This window comes from Euprymna scolopes, chromosome 36 (genome assembly GCF_053919585.1).
Source record: "Euprymna scolopes isolate OS-2025 chromosome 36, ASM5391958v1, whole genome shotgun sequence".
NCBI lineage: Eukaryota > Metazoa > Mollusca > Cephalopoda > Sepiida > Sepiolidae > Euprymna > Euprymna scolopes.
Genome location: NC_136517.1, coordinates 83,161,160 through 83,179,823, shown reverse-complemented (window position 1 = coordinate 83,179,823; position 18,664 = coordinate 83,161,160). Strand labels below are relative to the sequence as shown.

The window sequence follows — 18,664 nt, the reverse complement described above, 5'->3', positions numbered from 1 at the left end:
AAAGGGAAAGAGAAAAGGGAAAGAGAACAAAAGGGAAAGAGAACAAAAGGGAAAGAGAACAAAAGGGAAAGAGAACAAAAGGGAAAGAAAAAAGGGAAAGAGAAAAAGGGAAAGAGAAAAAAGGGAAAGAGAAAAAAGGGAAGAGAAAAAAGGGAAGAGAAAAAAGGGAAAGAGAAAAAAGGGAAGAGAAAAAAAGGGAAAGAGAAAAAAAAAGGGAAAGAGAAAAAAAAGGGAAAGAGACCAAAATCAACTGCATCAAGTCAATCGGCCCGTAATTGGGTGCCTAAAATGATGACATTACACTTCCGGCTCATTTCTGTTAAATAGATGGCTCTCGTTTAAATCTTTGGAATGCGGTTCAAACTGAACCTCCAGGTCAAGAGGAATTAGTCAAAGGTCAAAACGTTGGTTAACACTTTGCTTTGAAGGAAACTTCCCTTAAAGGATAAAACCGATACGTGCACCACTTACGTCTTTCCTCTCATCTTTTACTGACTAGCCATACTTCCCTATCTGCAAACTGCCTATTGTCTTTGCTTCTCTGGAACAGAAATAGGCACTAGGTTTACTGACAGGTCTTTATTGTGAGGGAGGCTTAGAGACGCCTAACTTGACATCGATAGGTTGAGAGATTACCCCCCCCCTAACCCCCGAATCAAACTTTGACAGAGAAATCTGCGCAAAAGCCCCACAGTCCATAGGGTCTTTCCTTTCCTGACCTCATTCTCAATCAAGAGTCAGCGAAGGGCGAGGTGTGAATCCCAGTTCTTCAGTGCTAAACTGCACTTAAAAAAAAAAAAAAAAAAAAAAATCTTTGGTTCAGTGAACTTTTTGAGGCTTCCACAAATGAACTCTGCTGAGGTTTAGTGCAAGGGGCAGCTTACGAGACGTTTATCAAGCGGTTTGGGCGGTCGGAGAACGAAATTCACTCTGAATAGAGTTGGATGCTAGATACGTACAAGTCACCTAAACAACTCTGACCTGCCGATTAGCCCAGAACACGTTATCTCGCAATGCCACACAACACAGTCCCAGAATGAAGGACTTCCCTGAGTGTCTACACTGCGACACGCTCAAAGAACAAATGTCCAATAGCGCTTTTTAAAAAAAAAAAAAATTTATTTTATTTTTTATTTATTTATTTATTTTTTTGAGTGCTGCAAACACAAGTGGATCAGCGAGTATGTCAATGAGGTAACGACTTGTATAGATCCTGTGCATTCACTGTCTCTAAACATGTCCTACATAATCGACAACGTCCGGCCGGAGTGAAGAGGAAGAGATAAATGGCGTTTCTTCCTGTGACGAAAGTAATGAAAACCGTGACTCACACAAGTGACGATAACTATCCTGTCTAGTGACGGAATCAAGGAAGGAAAGAGAAAAGAAAAAGAGGTGAATGTAGTTTGCCTGAAGCATTGTGTAGTAATTACATTAAATGTAATTTGTAAAAAGCAGCACAATGAAGATGTGTAACGAAAAGACAGACTGGAGCAGATAAAGAATAATTTTATTGATACAACTACAAATACATAATATTCGTTTGAAAGGCATGTGGTGGATGGCTTTTAGAAATTGACTTCCAAAGTAATCTATCGCTGGCCGATTAAAAAAAAAAAAAAAAAAAAAAAAAAAAAATTTTCCCTTTCAGATCCATTTTTATCAGTTCCTTCCATGTTTTCCTTGTTTCCCCCCTGACAACTGACTCTGCTACTAGTGATGTGGCGACTTTTATTTTTTTTTTACATGGTGGTCACCACTTATCAAGGCCCAGAAGCCACTCTGGGATAAGGGTTATTGCATCTACAGTAATCAATGGGATAATATCGTAGTAATCGTTAGTACTGGAGATTTGATAAAGTGTCTTACTTAAGGGGGCGGTTTATCAGGAATTTGTTTATGTTGGACTTGAAGACATCCAAGTTGTAGTCAGGTGGGAAACAGGGAAAAGGAAGAGCGTTCCACAGGCGTGCACTTCTAAGAAAGAAACTTTGTTCATGGAATCTACGTTTTGATTTAGGCACAGATAAAGAGTGGGGAAAATGATTCAATTCGAATATCCCCCTCCCCCGATTCCAATACAATTACCGATTCCAACTATATACACATGTATTTGTAATTGTATTAATAAAACTATTGTTCATCTGTTTCAGTTTGTGTCTTCCCGTTACACATCTGCATTGTACTGCCTTCTACGTATTACATTTAACTTCATTAAGTATGAAATGAATAACAGCATTTTAAAATGTTTAACAAATACCATTTACCCTGTTTGGGGCGAAAATGGGGTGGGGCGATAAAAATATTTAGAAGGCAGTACAATGCAGAGATAATGGAAAGACAAACGGAAGCAGATGAAGAATAGTTTTATTAATAAAACTACAAATACATGCATATATATTTATATATTTTATACACACATTTTATTTATATTTGTATCGTGATTACCTATGTCAGCTGGTCTGATGGAATATCCGTATTCTACAATATTTCGAGAAAGCTATCTTCGTCAGATATGTTTGACTTTGGTTCAAAACTTTTATCTATAGATGGTTTATTAATTTGCATATGAGGACAATAATTGCTGTGAAAAAGAATGAAGGGGAAAGACCAGGGGAGTGTGTTTTTTTTTCGGGGGGGGGGGCACTGAGAGAGAGAGACAGCGAGAACGGTCGGTGAAGATTACAGTTGAAAGTGGGAGTTTGCAAGAAGGAATTTAGACAAATATTTATTATTTTTATTATAATTATTACTATTTTTATTATACTATTTATATTATTTTTATTTTATATTATTATTATTTTTATATTATTTTATACTAGCGGGGGGTACCCGGCGTTGCCTGGGTGTTTGGAGGTGTGTATGTAGGAGGGGGGGAGACCCTGTTTTAATATTATAAAAAAATATGATGTTAAAAAAAATTGGGAAAACCAAAACAAAGCAAAATCGCGAACAAATGTAAAGAAAAAAGGTGTAAAAGAGGAAAAAAAAGGTTTAGGTAGGAAGACAGGCTCGAACTCGAAGCATCGAGGCTAAGGCGGAAAAAAAAATGCCCGGCACGTTACCTCTACGCCAAAGAGACACACAATTGAGAACGAATAAAATTAACCCTTTAAAACCACTTGCAGGTGGTTTAAACTAACGTCAACGTTTTCTAGGTCAAACATGACGTCATTGTCGTAGTAGCAGGAGGAGAGAAAATGAAGAAACGATTTTTTCGGCACCCTCCTTGTAGAAAAGAGCCCAGTTTAGAGTGAAGGAATTAATATTTTTGGCCAATTTTTTTATATTTTTCGTCCAAGATGTCGGGCTTCAAAATGATACCAATCTTGTGAAAATCCATCGCCTCTGTCAAGTTTTTGCGACACACACACTTTCGCTTTTATATATATATATATATATATATATATATATATATATAGATTATTTTTATATATCATTATTTTATTATTTTTATTTTATTATTTTTTATTTTTATTATTATTTTATATTTTATTTATTTTATTATTACTTTTTGATTTTATTATTATTTTATATTTTATTATTATTTTTTTTATTTTATTATTACTTTTTATTTTATTTTTTTATTTTATTATTACTTTTTATTTTATTTTTTTATTTTATTATTACTTTTTTATTTTATTATTTTATATTTTATTATTATTTTTTTATTACTTTTTATTTTATTATTATTTTATATTTTATTATTTTTTTATTACTTTTTATTTTATTATTACTTTTTTATTTTATTATTACTTTTTTATTTTATTATTACTTTTTTATTTTATTATTACTTTTTTATTTTATTATTACTTTTTTATTTTATTATTACTTTATATTTTATTATTATTTTATATTTTATTATTATTTTATATTTTATTATTATTTTATATTTTATTATTATTTTATATTTTATTATTATTTTATATTTTATTATTATTTTATATTTTATTATTATTTTATATTTTATTATTATTTTATTATTACTTTTTATTTTATTATTATTTTTTTATTATTATTTTTTTATTATTATTTTTTTATTACTTTTTATTTTATTATTATTTTTGTATTTTATTATTACTTTTTTATTATTATCATTATTATATGTTAGTTTCATTCACTATCAATCCTGGTCGTAGGGCAAATAGTGGTGTGGATGCCATATCCGAGAGATGACCAAAGGATTGAATCTTTTGCTAATCAGGATCTAATCGCTTTTTTCAAGCACATTCTACCACCGTTCAGAGGAGAATAAATTTTTCAAGACTGAAACAGTTTTTATTTTTTGTCACGATCTAGAATGTCTTTGAAAGGGGGGTGGGTGGGGTCCACACATTAAAGTCTTTGCATTTTAACTTTAATTCAAGCCAGAATTTACTTACTGTTCGTTAGTTTAAAGGTTTAAAAATCACTTTCAAATTTTGGGAGAAGGGTAGGTGGATTTAAATCTATTAATAACTAGCAGGGTGACCAAACGTTACCCGGGACTGCATGATGATCAACGAACGTTTCATACTCCCATATTTTTATTGTCATAGAAATCTGTGGAAGCACCCATTTTTCCATTAAATCCATTAATTAAATGCTCTAGTTGGGGACCCATCATTGTGCACTAGGAGGAAGTTCACATGCCTCCCCGCAAAATAATAAAAATAATATAAAATAATAATATAAAAATAATCCACAATAAATTGTAGTCTACATTGCACTGTAGAGAACCTACTGTTAATTTTATAAAATTATTTTTATATATAAAGGCTTGAATTAAAGTTTAAAATGCAAAAGTCAAGTATCATTGTGAAATTGTACTTTAAACAGAAACATTCATTTCGAACATGCCCCTGTCATATCAAAGAACGTACTGTTGCTTTTATACGCCTGGCCTTTTTCCTTCTGTGGTGATAAAACTTCCCAGATGTGCTTATGAAGTTAGGCTGTATAAGGTGTTAACTTTGGTCAAAATCGCCTGTTCCTTCTTTCATAGGATGTTTTTTGATTTTCGATACTTATCGAAGACATTCTGATACAAAACCTATCAAAGAACACTGCCAGATACAGTACATTTGTGTGAAATTTCATAAATATCGATCCAGCCGTTGTGGAGTTTATAGGGAACGAACTCACACATCAAGTTCCTTTTATATAATAGTAGTTTTTTTTCGTTTTTTTTTGTTTGTTTGTTTTTTTACAGCGAAAAAACAACTGCTGACTACAACCTGGATGTCTTCAAGTCCAACGTAAACAAATTCCTGATGAACCGCCTCCTTAAGTAGACATTTTTATTAAACCCCCACACTAACGTACTGTACATGCAATAACCCTTATCCCTGAGTGGTTTCCGGGCCTTGATAAGTGGTGATCACCTTGTAAAAAAAAAAAAAAAAAGATACCGAGCAAAACGTTCGATTTTGAAATTTCGGAGATTTTCAGTTCAAAACGGATACGTACAATATAACCTTTTTTTTTTTTTTTTCGATATTTTCATTTTTTAACGTGTTGATTAAACTGTACAAGTGTCTTTTAAACTGATGAATAGAAATGTGTGAAAGTTTAAACCGCAAAAAAGTATCACTGTTCCTTTATTCTCTTAAAAAGAAAATTTTTTTTTTCAAGCGCCTTTAAACCAACTTTTTATTACATACAAACGAAAAGCTCTCAACCTTTGACCTACTATTTTTTTATTTTTTTATCAAATTATATAAATGTAGGTTAGCATTGGTTGCAAGTAGAATACATGTGTAAGCCTCCATCCATCCATGAGAATATTTGGTGAAACAATGGACGAGTCCTTGGAAAGGAGGGGGGTGGGGAGAAGAAATAAATCCACGAATCCCATTGCAACATTAATAATAAAATGTTAAAAAGTAATATTAATTCATAAAAAAAAAAAAAATGTAAGAAAACCTCCCGGCGCGTCTAGGAGGTGGTGATCTAAGTATTTTCATTTTTACTAATAGTTTAAAATCAATAAATATTTATTATTTTATTATTACTACCAGCAGAGGAATATAGTCTATATATCTATAAAAGTGAACGTGTCTGTCTGTCTGTCTGTCTGTCTGTCTGTGTACATTTCCCTACGCAATAACTCTGTCAATTTTTAGTCTATAGACTCGAAATTTGAAATACCGGGTACTGAGATTTGGGAAAATCGATGTGACGAGTGTCAGCCAGAAATTTGGCTGTTAAGGGGTCAAATTTCAACGATTTGACCTTTAAGAACTCTACCAAACTCCTCCGACAATTTTGGGTCTAGACACTTGAAATTTTAGATATAGGTTCCTTGAACCTGGATCTAACTTAATAAAGTGATTTGAGCCCGAAACTATAAATTTTAAGGGGTCATAATAGGGGTCAAATTAAAAAAAAAAATTTACTTTTTTTTTTTTTGCTCAGCATACACCTCCAAACACCCGGGCAACGCCGGGCTGAAATGCTAGTGTCAAATAAAATCAAATAAAAAAGATAATGAAAAGGAATCGTTTTTTGGTATCAGAAAATAGGCAAAATTCTTTACGATTTTGATACCTGCCTCCAAACTTCTACTTTTTCAAGGTGGTTACATAAAGTATCCGTTGCTTTCTACGATTATTGAATAGCTGTGCTGAGGACAAGAATTATTTCAGACTAGTATTGGTGGTGGTGGCGGCTTTGCTTGGTCGTAAAATACGCTTAAATATGATATTTTAATTTGTCCAGATTTTGTATATATTATTATTAGGGCTATGACAACAGCATATTCTTTTCCTTGTTTTAATTCTCAGGTATATATCCATCGATATCTTATATGTTTTTATGTACAGTGGTGTGATCCTCGGTTGATTAATTGTGTCTGTGTCGGATACATACTTGAGAGTAAAAACAATGAAAAGAATATGCTGTTGTCATATCCCTAATTATTATAGAGTTGTGATTTCAAAAGTAACAAGAAAAAATATTTGGGTGCCATCAGCTAGAATCGAAACCAAAAGCAAAACTGTAGCATTCAAAGCTGGTGACGTTACCACTGTACCAACGTGACACGCATGAATTTATTAAAAATTAGAAATAAAGATGAATGTACAAAACGTATAACGATTTTTTTTTTTTCAATTTCGACCCATTTTTAACCCCTTAAAAACTATTTTAACCGGTTAAAGACCAATAAAAGAACGGTCCGTAAAAAATCCAATCATTTGAGGCCCCTAGTGCCGCTCTGCGACTTTTAGTTTCGGAGGAGATAGAGTTTGAAAATATGGAGACAGACAGACAGACACACAGACTTTTATATATTAGATAAGAATAGGCGTGAATACAAGGATTAAAACCTGGATCACACATTTTGTCGCACCCTTTAGGTGAACCGAGCAAAATATCGCTTCCAACCCTCTAACGTTCACAGGAAACATGAGTTGGAACAATTATATTGAAAACATTGCCAGGGCCGCTGCGAAAAAGGTAGGCTCTCTCTACCGTACTAGAAAACTACTGACACCTGAAAGTATCCTGTATCTCTATAAGGCCACCATTCGCCCATGTATGGAGCATTGTTGTCACATGTGGGCTGGTGCGTCTGCTGCTAGTCTCTCGCTCCTAGACAAGGTTCAAAAGAGAGTCGCCAATCTGATAAGCCCTGAACTGGCATCTAAGCTTCAGCCTCTGTCCCATCGACGAAACGTTGCATCCCTCTGCCTGTTCTACAAGTATTTTAATGGTGAATGCTCTGACGAACTGCAATGACTTGTGCCCCCACGATGTAGACACCCTCGACAAACCCGACAGGCAGCTAAATCCCACCCCCACACTGTGGAGATCCCTAGATGTAAAAGATCTTTCTACTCCAGTAGTTTCTTCCCCAGAACCGCTAGACTCTGGAATTCCATTCCAGATCCCTGCTTCCTTAACTGTACTGACATGCAGAAGTTCAAGTGTAACGTGAACCGACATCTTGCTGCCCAAATCCCAACATAGTGCCCCAGCAATTACTGCCCTTGATAGTAGCCCCCTACACCAAAGTAGCAATGTGCCTTGTTTGGGGTGAAAATGTAATTAAAAAAAAATAAATAAATAAAAAAATATCATTGATCTGCAAAGATGATTGATTTACTTTCCTCCAGAATTTTCAATAAAAAATATGGGAAAATTAATTTTTCCCATATTTTGACAACCATTTATGTTTCTGCCTTAATGGCAGAAACATAAATGGTTGTACTGTGGAGATCTTAAAGTAGTTGGACTCGTTCTAGAGTTTCAAAGCTGTTACACAGTGTCCATTGCTTTATGTGCTTATTCCACCCCCCCACCCCCACTTTTTAAAAATTTTCTTATTTTTGGGTTATAAGTTGGGTATGAGGCAGCCACACCAGCTACTAATATTCACCTGCTTTTTAATGACTCCAGCCGAGAACGCTTTCCAGGATCCTAATTATCTGCTTAAGTGCAATTGTTTGGATCTCTCTTGCACTTGGTTTACCAGGAATACTGGTCAAATAAGCATTAAAGTTCTTCTTCATAAACCCTGTGACACCTTGGATGATTGATTCCAGTTCCTCTTTATATCATACATGATTGATATTTGGTCTGTTTCTCTCCTTCAGCTCTATTGAAACCGCCATCATCAGAGACACTCACTCCAACCAAGGTTGCCACTTTCTCTGTCTTAAGCAAGGGATTGTGCCGGATTGTGTCGACAGAGGCGTTCGGGGTTGTGCTGGATTGTGTCGACAGAAGCATTCGCAATGGTGCCGACAGAGGCGTTCGCGATGGTGCCGACAGAGGCGTTCGCGATGGTGACCGATGGTGCCGACAGAGGCGTTCGCGATCCTGCCCGATGGTGCCGACAGAGGCGTTCGCGATCCTGCCCGATGGTGCCGACAGAGGCGTTCGCGATCCTGCCCGATGGTGCCGACAGAGGCGTTCGCGATCCTGCCCGATGGTGCCGACAGAGGCGGTCGCGATCCTGCCCGATGGTGCCGACAGAGGCGGTCGCGATCCTGCCCGATGGTGCCGACAGAGGCGGTCGCGTTCCTGCCCGATGGTGCCGACAGAGGCGGTCGCGATCCTGCCCGATGGTGCCGACAGAGGCGGTCGCGATTGTCCAGATTGTGTTGACAGAGGCGGTCGCGATTGTCCGGATTGTGTTGACAGAGGCGTGCCGGATTGTGTCGACACAGTCATTCCGGATTGTGTTGATGGAGTCATTCAGGATTGTACCGAGTTGTGAGTTATGTCAACAGAAGTTTTTGGTACAGTGTTCAGTCGCATCGACGGCATTGTTCATGTTGAGGCATGTAATTGGAAGCATTCAGTTTATATTTGTTGTTCGGTTGACAGTTGTCTCAGTACGACTTCCGCGTGTGATGATATATTTTTTGGGAGGAGTTTGACTCTTTCCTCATAAAGGAACAGAAGATATTGTTTACAACCATCCAGACCAAACTGTCTCATGACCAAACTTTGAAATGGCATTGGTTAGGAAAGGTGGAGGATTTGCTCTCCTTCATTAGAAATTTCAAGTAAGGAGAATGGATAAAATTAAGGCAGATATATTTGATCTCCTCAAATAACGGAACTCATCACGGATATCAATTTTCATGATGCACTGAATCCTGCTGGGCTCTCTGCATGGTCGTCCTATGGGAAATGAAATCTCCCAGCCAACGGACACACATACAAAACGGTACTCTTAAGCTAAACTCGATTATTGCCCTTCAACTCTGGTAACACCATGCTTTGCCACCAGGGGGCGATGCAGCAGAGTTCACTTTCGTTTTGTATATTTCTTTCTCTTTTTCATGCTCAACCAGCTTCCTAACCACTGTCAGCCAATATGATAACGCAAGTAACGTTACTGTCTTCTCAAGGAATTCTTACTATCTCTCTTTATTATCTCTCTTGTATTTTATGTAAACAAATCTACATTTATTTGTTATCATATATCAGTGTGTTTTCGTCTCTTCATTATGCGATCCATGCTTCTCAACACCCACTATTCATTATCGAAAGAGGATGGGATCCCAATTATATAAACGCAGCATCCTATCCTGAACAATGCCGTAAGTCATTGCAAACTTCCTTAGCAACCACAGAAGTTTACAGCATCAAAACGTGATTGATGAGTTTGGAGAATCTTCACCAACTTAGCGCGTGCATGTCAGTGAAAATGCACTTCCTCTCGTCTCATCCGAACTATTTTTCAGAGAATTCTGGAGACTTCATTGAGCACTTTCACCAGGATATTAGTGTTACGGAGGAACACTATCAAGGCTGATAAGATGTCGCCTTTGCTAGTGCCTAAAGAAGGATATACACGGCACAATCACGTTGCCAAATCACCAACGTGAAGCAACAATGATAAGCCTGGCCAGTACCAGATGGGTGACCATTTGGAAGACTAAGCGCTGTATCTACCACACAGAGTCATAAGAAATTTCCAAATTGGTATCTGGAGGCACATTAATTCACTGGGAGAGATGCACCCCTAGTCTTAGTTAAGATATGCATCTAGGAGAAGGTAACTCTGATGACGTCAGCAGCAGGATGTTGGATGGTCGTGGAAGAGGATGAATCTATAGCTGATTAACAGTTCCATGGTATTAAGAGTAACGTTACTCAACTGCAGCTATGCGGATGATCTTAGGACAACAGATAGGTGCGAACAGGCGAGTCAGATGCCGCTGCACTGGGAAAGGTAATGGCAACCCGCCACATGTATTCTGCCAAGTTCAAATCATGTGATGTCTTCAGAGGAATTGGACCAACAGTAAACTGAAGCCTATGGATAACACTAACCATGATTTCATCGACAGCATGAACATGCCATGATACAACAAGAAGAAAGACGGATGCATAGTCAGGTTAGCACATTAGTTCATTATATTCTTTTGATGTCTATTCAAAATCTTTACTTATATATAAAGGAATTTTGAGTGTGTGTGTGTATGTGTGTGTGTGTTTATGCGCGTGCGAGTTTGTTCGCTATGGACTCTGAAATGACTGGACTTATTTTAAAAAATTTCACGCAAATGTCATTTACGTACGACAAGCAGCAAAGTCCCACCCCGGCACAGTAGAGATCTCTAGATGTAAGAAAGCCTTCTACTCTAATAGTTTCTTCCCCAGAACTGCTAGACTCTGGAACTCCCTTCCGGGTTCATGTTTTCCCAACTGTACTGACATGCAGAAGTTCAAGTGTAATGTGAATAGACATCTTGCTGCTCGACTCCCTTACCCTGCAACTACTGTCCCCGATAGTAGATATATTAAAGTGGCACTGTGCCTTGTTTGGGGTGAAAAAAAAAAAGAAAAAAAAAAGAGTTTTAGACCATTCCGGTAAAGACCTTTTCCCCGACTGATTGCAATATGTGCAGTTCTAGGAGGTCAACCCTCCCAGAATTTGCCTTATCTCTTTGAGAAAGGGTTAGTTTATTGCTAATCGCCTCAGGCGCCTCTATTGAGGAATTTCGACAGGACTGTCCATACATTTTTTCGAATAAGAATGCCTCTCCTCCTAGAGGGGGGGGGTGACTTTTCAATTCCACTTGTATCACATTTTTAAGTGTAGGAGAGCCTTGTGTCACATTTCTAAGTGTAGGAGAGCCTTGTGTCACATTTCTAAGTGTAGGAGAGCCTTGTGTCACATTTCTAAGTGTAGGAGAGCCTTGTGTCACATTTCTAAGTGTAGGAGAGCCTTGTGTCACATTTCTAAGTGTAGGAGAGCCTTGTGTCACATTTCTAAGTGTAGGAGAGCCTTGTGTCACATTTCTAAGTGTAGGAGAGCCTTGTGTCACATTTCTAAGTGTAGGAGAGCCTTGTGTCACATTTCTAAGTGTAGGAGAGCCTTGTGTCACATTTCTAAGTGTAGGAGAGCCTTGTGTCACATTTCTAAGTGTAGGAGAGCCTTGTGTCACATTTCTAAGTGTAGGAGAGCCTTGTGTCACATTTCTAAGTGTAGGAGAGCCTTGTGTCACATTTCTAAGTGTAGGAGAGCCTTGTGTCACATTTCTAAGTGTAGGAGAGCCTTGTGTCACATTTCTAAGTGTAGGAGAGCCTTGTGTCACATTTCTAAGTGTAGGAGAGCCTTGTGTCACATTTCTAAGTGTAGGAGAGAAATAAATACCCACACTTTTCCTGCCTTGATTGACAGGAGACAAAACCGATTTTGAAATCTAGTGGGCAAGGACGTTTTCTCTTTATTACTATGTATTTCTCACAGAAGAGACGTTGAGAGCCTATCTCTGCTTTATCATTATTTTCATGCTGTTTTTGCGATCAAAAAGCGAAAGGGGAAATGACTAATAAAGAAAGAGTTATCGCCCTTTTATAAATTCTAAAGAAAAGACGGGAGAGCTCGAGAAGAAGAGAGAAAAAGAGATGGACAATATGGCGGCTGCGCGAACGCATGCATATCGTTATGTAAATAATTAATGTTTCTGCCGTTAATAAACTGTATTACACTTATGAGCTTGATTACGTATTACTCAAATAGGCCATTATTCCGACAACCCATTTCTTCGGACACAACACATGCCATGTGCACGACTGAGACATTAACAACACTCATCTAGCTACAACCACTGTCAAGTTTTTGTTGAGCCGTCCTCTTAATCAAATTTCCACCACAAACGATCATTACATTGTTGCTTCACTAACACCCTGACACTAATTAACCCTTATCCTCTAGTGGTCTTCAGGTCTTGGTAAGTGGTGATTTTCTTGTAAATATATAGTGACATATGGCCGAGTGGTCCTAGGCGTTGTATCAAAGTTTACAGTTACCCAAAGGTGCCGAGTTCAATCCTGAACGAAGGCAGTGAAAAAGTAACATTGAAAACAGAGAATCAGCAACTATGTCCCAAAGCCTAGCTGGAGTCCGAACACGGTACCCCCGTAATAATAATAAAGGGTTGGGTTCGAGACTCCTAACAAACCGTTCACCTGACGAAGGCCGGAGGGCAAAACGGCCGAAACGTTGTGACAATAACAACCAAGATGAGGAAGTCAGTCCGACAATCTCAATCAATGAAAACACTTCATCTCAAAAATACAGACAATTACAACCCACACCAAGTACTAATTTTTCAATTTTGACTCCTTAGTAGCCATTTTTTTTTTTAATGAAAACCAATTAAAAAATTTTCCATGTGTCTGAATACCCTCTATATCGAATTTCAAGTCTGTAGATCAAAAATTCGTTGAGTATATAGGTTGAGAAGTTTTTTCACACACATTATCATTTTTATAGATATTAATAACTAGCAGGATCGTTTAACTGGCGTTGCCTGGTGAAAGCATGCTCCCTCCTTGCAAAAAATTAAACTACAGTTGTTGTGGGTGGCCAATCCGCAACATCCTAATGTTAAAAACTGGTTTCGGAATAGATACCGCTAACCTCCTCATGTTAAGAATGTCGTATGGAATACACATGACCAACCTCACCATGGTAAGAATGACTTTCGGAATAGACACCCCATTTTATGAAGGAGGGAAGGACTGTCCAAGTATTTATCCCAAGTTCAACCTTGACATATGTTATCAGCATACGCACCCTCAAAGACTATAAATCCAAAAAAAAAAAAAAAATATTGGTATGGGTGCAGTGTCATGCAGAGAGAAGTACACTTTTTTTATCACGCGTGTAGAACAGTGAATTACAGTGCATAATGCATGTCATTATATCTTGAAAACTACTTGTCTCCATCAAAGTTAAAAAGATTGTCTTATTCAGCATAATCTAAAACCTATAGAAGTCGTCAGTTTAAAAAAAAAAAAAAAAAAGCCAAGATAAAACAAATAAGTATATCCATAGGCAATGTAATAAAGGGGAATTTGTACTGTAGCAGTGTAAATTATTTGACAGACAAAGCAAGTAAAAAAAATAAAAATAGCGTAAATGAAGTCAAATACAAACCAAATGAAAAGTAATGAAATTGATAAATTTATCTCTTGATGTAATTCAGGCTTAGAGTGTGAAAATGTTTTATATGAAAAGAAATAGTTTTTATGATTTTGAAAGGGGCTACTACAACTCTCTTTTATAAAGAGATTTGGCGGATGTTTATGAAAATCCCCCCCCCCTCCCCATAAATTCCAAAATTTACATTTTCTTCTCTTTTTCACGTTAATCTCATTAATAAGAAATTTAACTTTCAGATCCCCCAAAAAATTTTAATTGTAAAATCTTTTTGGTTTTTATCGTGGGGGTTCAGTTTTCAATTATAACATTCTACTAAATTGAACATTTTTATTTTTGTTTTTCCCGTTAATCTCATCGATAACAAACTTAACTTTCAGATAAGAAAGTATTAAAAAAAAAAAAAAAAAATTTATTTATGACGTTTATCGTCGGGGATCAGTTTTCACTTAGAACGTTCTACTGAATTGAACTTTGTGGACATCACAAAGAAAAATATTGTCGCAATATTTTTCTTGATGATGGTAACGAAGTATGTATTCAATTTAGTAGAACGTTAATGTGTAAATAATGTTAATCTGAGTAATGCGTAATGGTATGCGTAACTTTTAACTAAATGTTATGGTTAATTTTTGTAAAAATCAGTCCATAAAATAAAAGAAAAGCGACGATAATAAAGTATAAACGATTTACAAAGAGATCAGTTCATTTTAGCATCGGCCAATTTAGGACACGGAAACCGGATATGATATAAAGAAAGCTGCAACGTTTTTTTTTTAATGTAACAAGGTCTAAATAATGTTAATCCTAATAATGTGAAATAGCATGTGTAACTTCTAAGTAAATGTAAAAGTCAGTCGGTAAAATAAAGGAAAAGCAATGATAGTAAAGTATAAATTATTTAAAACAATGTGTGGCGATTGATCAACCATATCGACTCAGGACTTGGTGTTTGTTTTTGTATGTTTGTGTACAATCTGGAATAGTAGAATTTAATGGTCACAACCAATGAGAATAGACAGAATGTTATTGGGGAGAAATCATTATTTTCAAATAGTGAAGTGGAATGGTAGTTGTAGGTGTCATGTCAATATAGTTATAATGGTTATATATTTACCCGGTCCTTACTGGGACAGTGGGAGGACTTTTCAGGTAGAGGGGAAAATATGAACTACTTCTGTCTATAGATCTTGGGAATCATGATAATGTCGCTCGTATTAAGTAAGATAGGATTTTATTATAACGAATAAATGTGTCTGTAACGGCGTTCAAAAGTTACATAAGATGGTGGGTAAAAGTTGAGACATAATAAATTTTTATGTGGCATCTGTTATTGAAAACCTACCGTAATTTGGTTCAGAGGGGAATTTCTGCAATAAAATTATTATATGATACACACACACACACAATAAATACAGGTTACCAAAGGCAAGATAAATTGCTCTTATACCTTTAGGTATAAGAACAACTTATTGTAGCTTAAACCCTACATGGATAATCTTATTTTAAAGCGTTTATTTGCTTTGAAACAAAAGTAATGTCAAATCTATTGAGTTAGAACGAAAAAAAAAAACGGTTTTGTTATAGCCTCGATAATCGCTCAAGAATTAGACTACTGGTAGAACATATTTTCGCATGAATGGTGACATTTAATAGATGGGTTTAGTGGGGGAGGGAGATGTTTGAGTTTTTTTTTTTTAACACATTAGGTACTTCTACAGAATTTGAACCGACTTTTTTTTCTTTTTTTTCTTTTTTTTTTTTTTTTTACACGATCATGGTATAAAGAGATAACATATGAGAAATATATGGAATCAAGTCTTCCCTTGCTGCTATTTCAGATCATTTGAAATCCTAGAAGCAAGTTGTAGTCTCCCCTCCATCAAGGCCAGAGGTTTTGGGGAAATATATATAATTAGAATTTATATATTCAAATTTCATTTAAAAAGAATTACTTTTCAAATAAAAATTCTTTGTTTGAAACAAAGAATACAATGTTTAAAATGATTTCCTTAATCCATGGATTTTCAATGGAAGTACATCTCAGAGTAAAAACACTAGCAAAATATTAATATTAGTTTGAAATTATTTTGCTAAATAGCAGATACAAAAAATATTAAAGATTAAATGCCTTTAAGGGACATAGAGAAAAAGAATGAGTGTTGGAAGCAAAAAAATGATATGCTATTTGATATCCAAATACAGTATTAAGCCTTGAAAAAAAGTAGGATGATATAATTGTTCCATATTGTTTGAAGATTGGTAGAAAGTAGGTGTATATATATATATATATATATATATATATATATATATATATATAATTCTGCAGTTTACAGACCGTGTTATACTTTTTTTGGTGCTAGTGCAGAGAGTGATCCGCGCTATTTTTTAAATCGTATTTCCAAGTTTAATTAAAGTTTTATGTTTTTTTATTCAATTGTATAGAATAGGTACAAAACACCCTCCCTCCCCATGTTAAGAACGGCTTTTTAAATAATAACGTTATTATTTACGCCCGGATCGCTCTCTGCCTGCACTAGTACCCTATTTTTTTTTTTTTTTTTTTTTTTTTTTTAATTTTATAGATAAGATTTTAAAGTTAAATTCAATTTTTACGGCATGGTACTCATGCCATGCACTCATGCAGTCATGCACTTATTGATCCGTGCTGAAATAACGTTATTATTTAAAAAGCCATTCTTAATATGGGGAGGGAAGGGTGTTTTGTACCTATTCTGTACTTTAACCTTACAATTGAATAAAAAAAAAAAAAAAACATATCGTAAAACTTTAATTAAACTTGGAAATAAGATTTTTAAAAACTAGCGCGGATCAGTAAGTGCATTAGCACCATCAAATTTTTAGGTGAAAGTACAGAGTAATAGTGCAAAAGCACCGAAAGCCATTCTTAACATGGGGAGAAGGGAAAGTTCCCTTCTCCCCATGTTAAGAATGGCTTTCGGTGCTTTTGCACTATTGGACCCGAGTCAAGTTAAATTCAACTTTTCCGATATTCTTTTTTTTTTTATTATTATTAAATTGTTAGGTGACAATAGTTACAAAACATCATCCCCATGTTAAGAATGGTTTTCTAAATAACGTTATTATTTCTGCACAAGAACCCTTTTTATTTAAGTTTCTAAAAATCTCGTGTAATAATACCTATTAATTTTTCGACACGAAGTAAATTATTAGTCCAAATGACTTAAATAAATTTACGGTAAAACGAAACACGTATTAAAAAAGAACAACGAATATAAACAAACAAAAATGCGTCACGGGTTAAATCGATTTTTCATTTTTTAAGTTAAATTCAATTTTACGGCATATTGTTTATTAAATTGTTAGATGAAAGTACAGAATAGTTAACAATGTTCCCCTCCCCATATTAAGAATTTTTTTTTAATCACGTTATTATTTCAGCACGATCCGTATTCTGCATAAATATCCAATATATAAGCCAAAATTGCTATCTATTTTACCAGTAAGAAATACAAATTTAACTTTATGATACTTATGCGGAATACGGACCGTGCTGAAATAATAACGTTATTATTTAGAAAACCATTCTTACCATGGGAAGTACAGTGTACTTTCACCTAATGATTTAATAAACAAAAGATACCGTAAAAATTGGATTTAACTTGAAAATCCTATCTAAAAATAGAACGGTACGTAAACTGCACAAGTGCCAAGAATGACTAAATAATAACGACTAAATAATGCCCTTACCTTTATTAGCCACTTCCCAGGCGCATTCAAAAAACCAAAGGTTCTTTGCGGCCGCCGAAGATCCCCCATCTCGTATAAATTCCTCCTCATTGTCGAATTCTTTCATCGACCTGAAAAAACTGCTCCGCCTTGTCAGAGACATGTTGAGTTTTGTCGACGACAACAACAACAACGACGAGCAATGGTCTTGTTGAGCTGTTGCGTGTTTTTGTTCCTTCTCAAGGTCACACAGCGACTAATACGAACGTGCAAGGTGAAGGATACGAAAAATTGTAGTTTCAACTCCCTTTCGACGATCTAAAAATAGCCACGACCTAGATTCGCGTTAGGTCTACTTGTATCCTAGCTTTTCCCCCTCCTTCCAAATCCAAAGTGCCCCCTTTTGGTAGGCTCTATTTTATTACTACATTTAAAAAAATGACAGTGTGTTGAATTTTGGGCACCTATTGCTATTGACCGACCAGGCGACCAGTGCTGTTTTTTAACGATCAACGCATATTAACCTACTCTTACGTGGCCTACGTAAATTGAAAGCCGTTCTATTAAAAGTCACGTGACCTGCTGAATGCTGACGTCGCAGAATAAAGTGTAATAGTCACACACGGGTGCATTTTTAAATTAATAATTAAATACATTAAAAAATATTTTAACACGGGTGCATTTTTTTTATTATTAATAATTAAATACATTAATAATATTTTAACATGGGTGCATTTTAAAATTTATAATTAAATACATTAAAATATTTTAACACAGGTGCGTTTTTAAATTAATAATTAAATACATTAAAAATATTTTAACACAGGTGGATTTTTTAATTAATAATTAAATACATTAATAATATTTTAACACAGGTGCGTTTTAAATTAATAATTAAATACATTAAACTATTTTATCACAGGTGCGTTTTTAAATTAATAATTAAATACATTAAATATTTTAACATGGGTGCATTTTTTTTTATTAATAATTAAATACATTAATCATATTTTAACATGGATGGATTTTTAAATTAATAATTAAATACATTAAATATTTTAA

At 35.3% G+C, this 18,664-nt stretch overlaps 1 protein-coding gene across 1 annotated transcript in view; it reads right to left on the bottom strand.

Moving 5' to 3' along the window:
- LOC145260641 (glycogen [starch] synthase-like) overlaps nt 1-18,159 on the bottom strand; it is a 141,435-nt gene extending 123,276 nt beyond the window's left edge. The window contains exon 1 of the mRNA XM_080118968.1: nt 17,624-18,159. Coding sequence (XP_079975094.1) covers nt 17,624-17,765 — 142 coding nt within the window. The 5' untranslated portion in view covers nt 17,766-18,159. The remainder of the gene's footprint in view (nt 1-17,623) is intronic.
- Nucleotides 18,160-18,664: the final 505 nt, after the last annotated feature.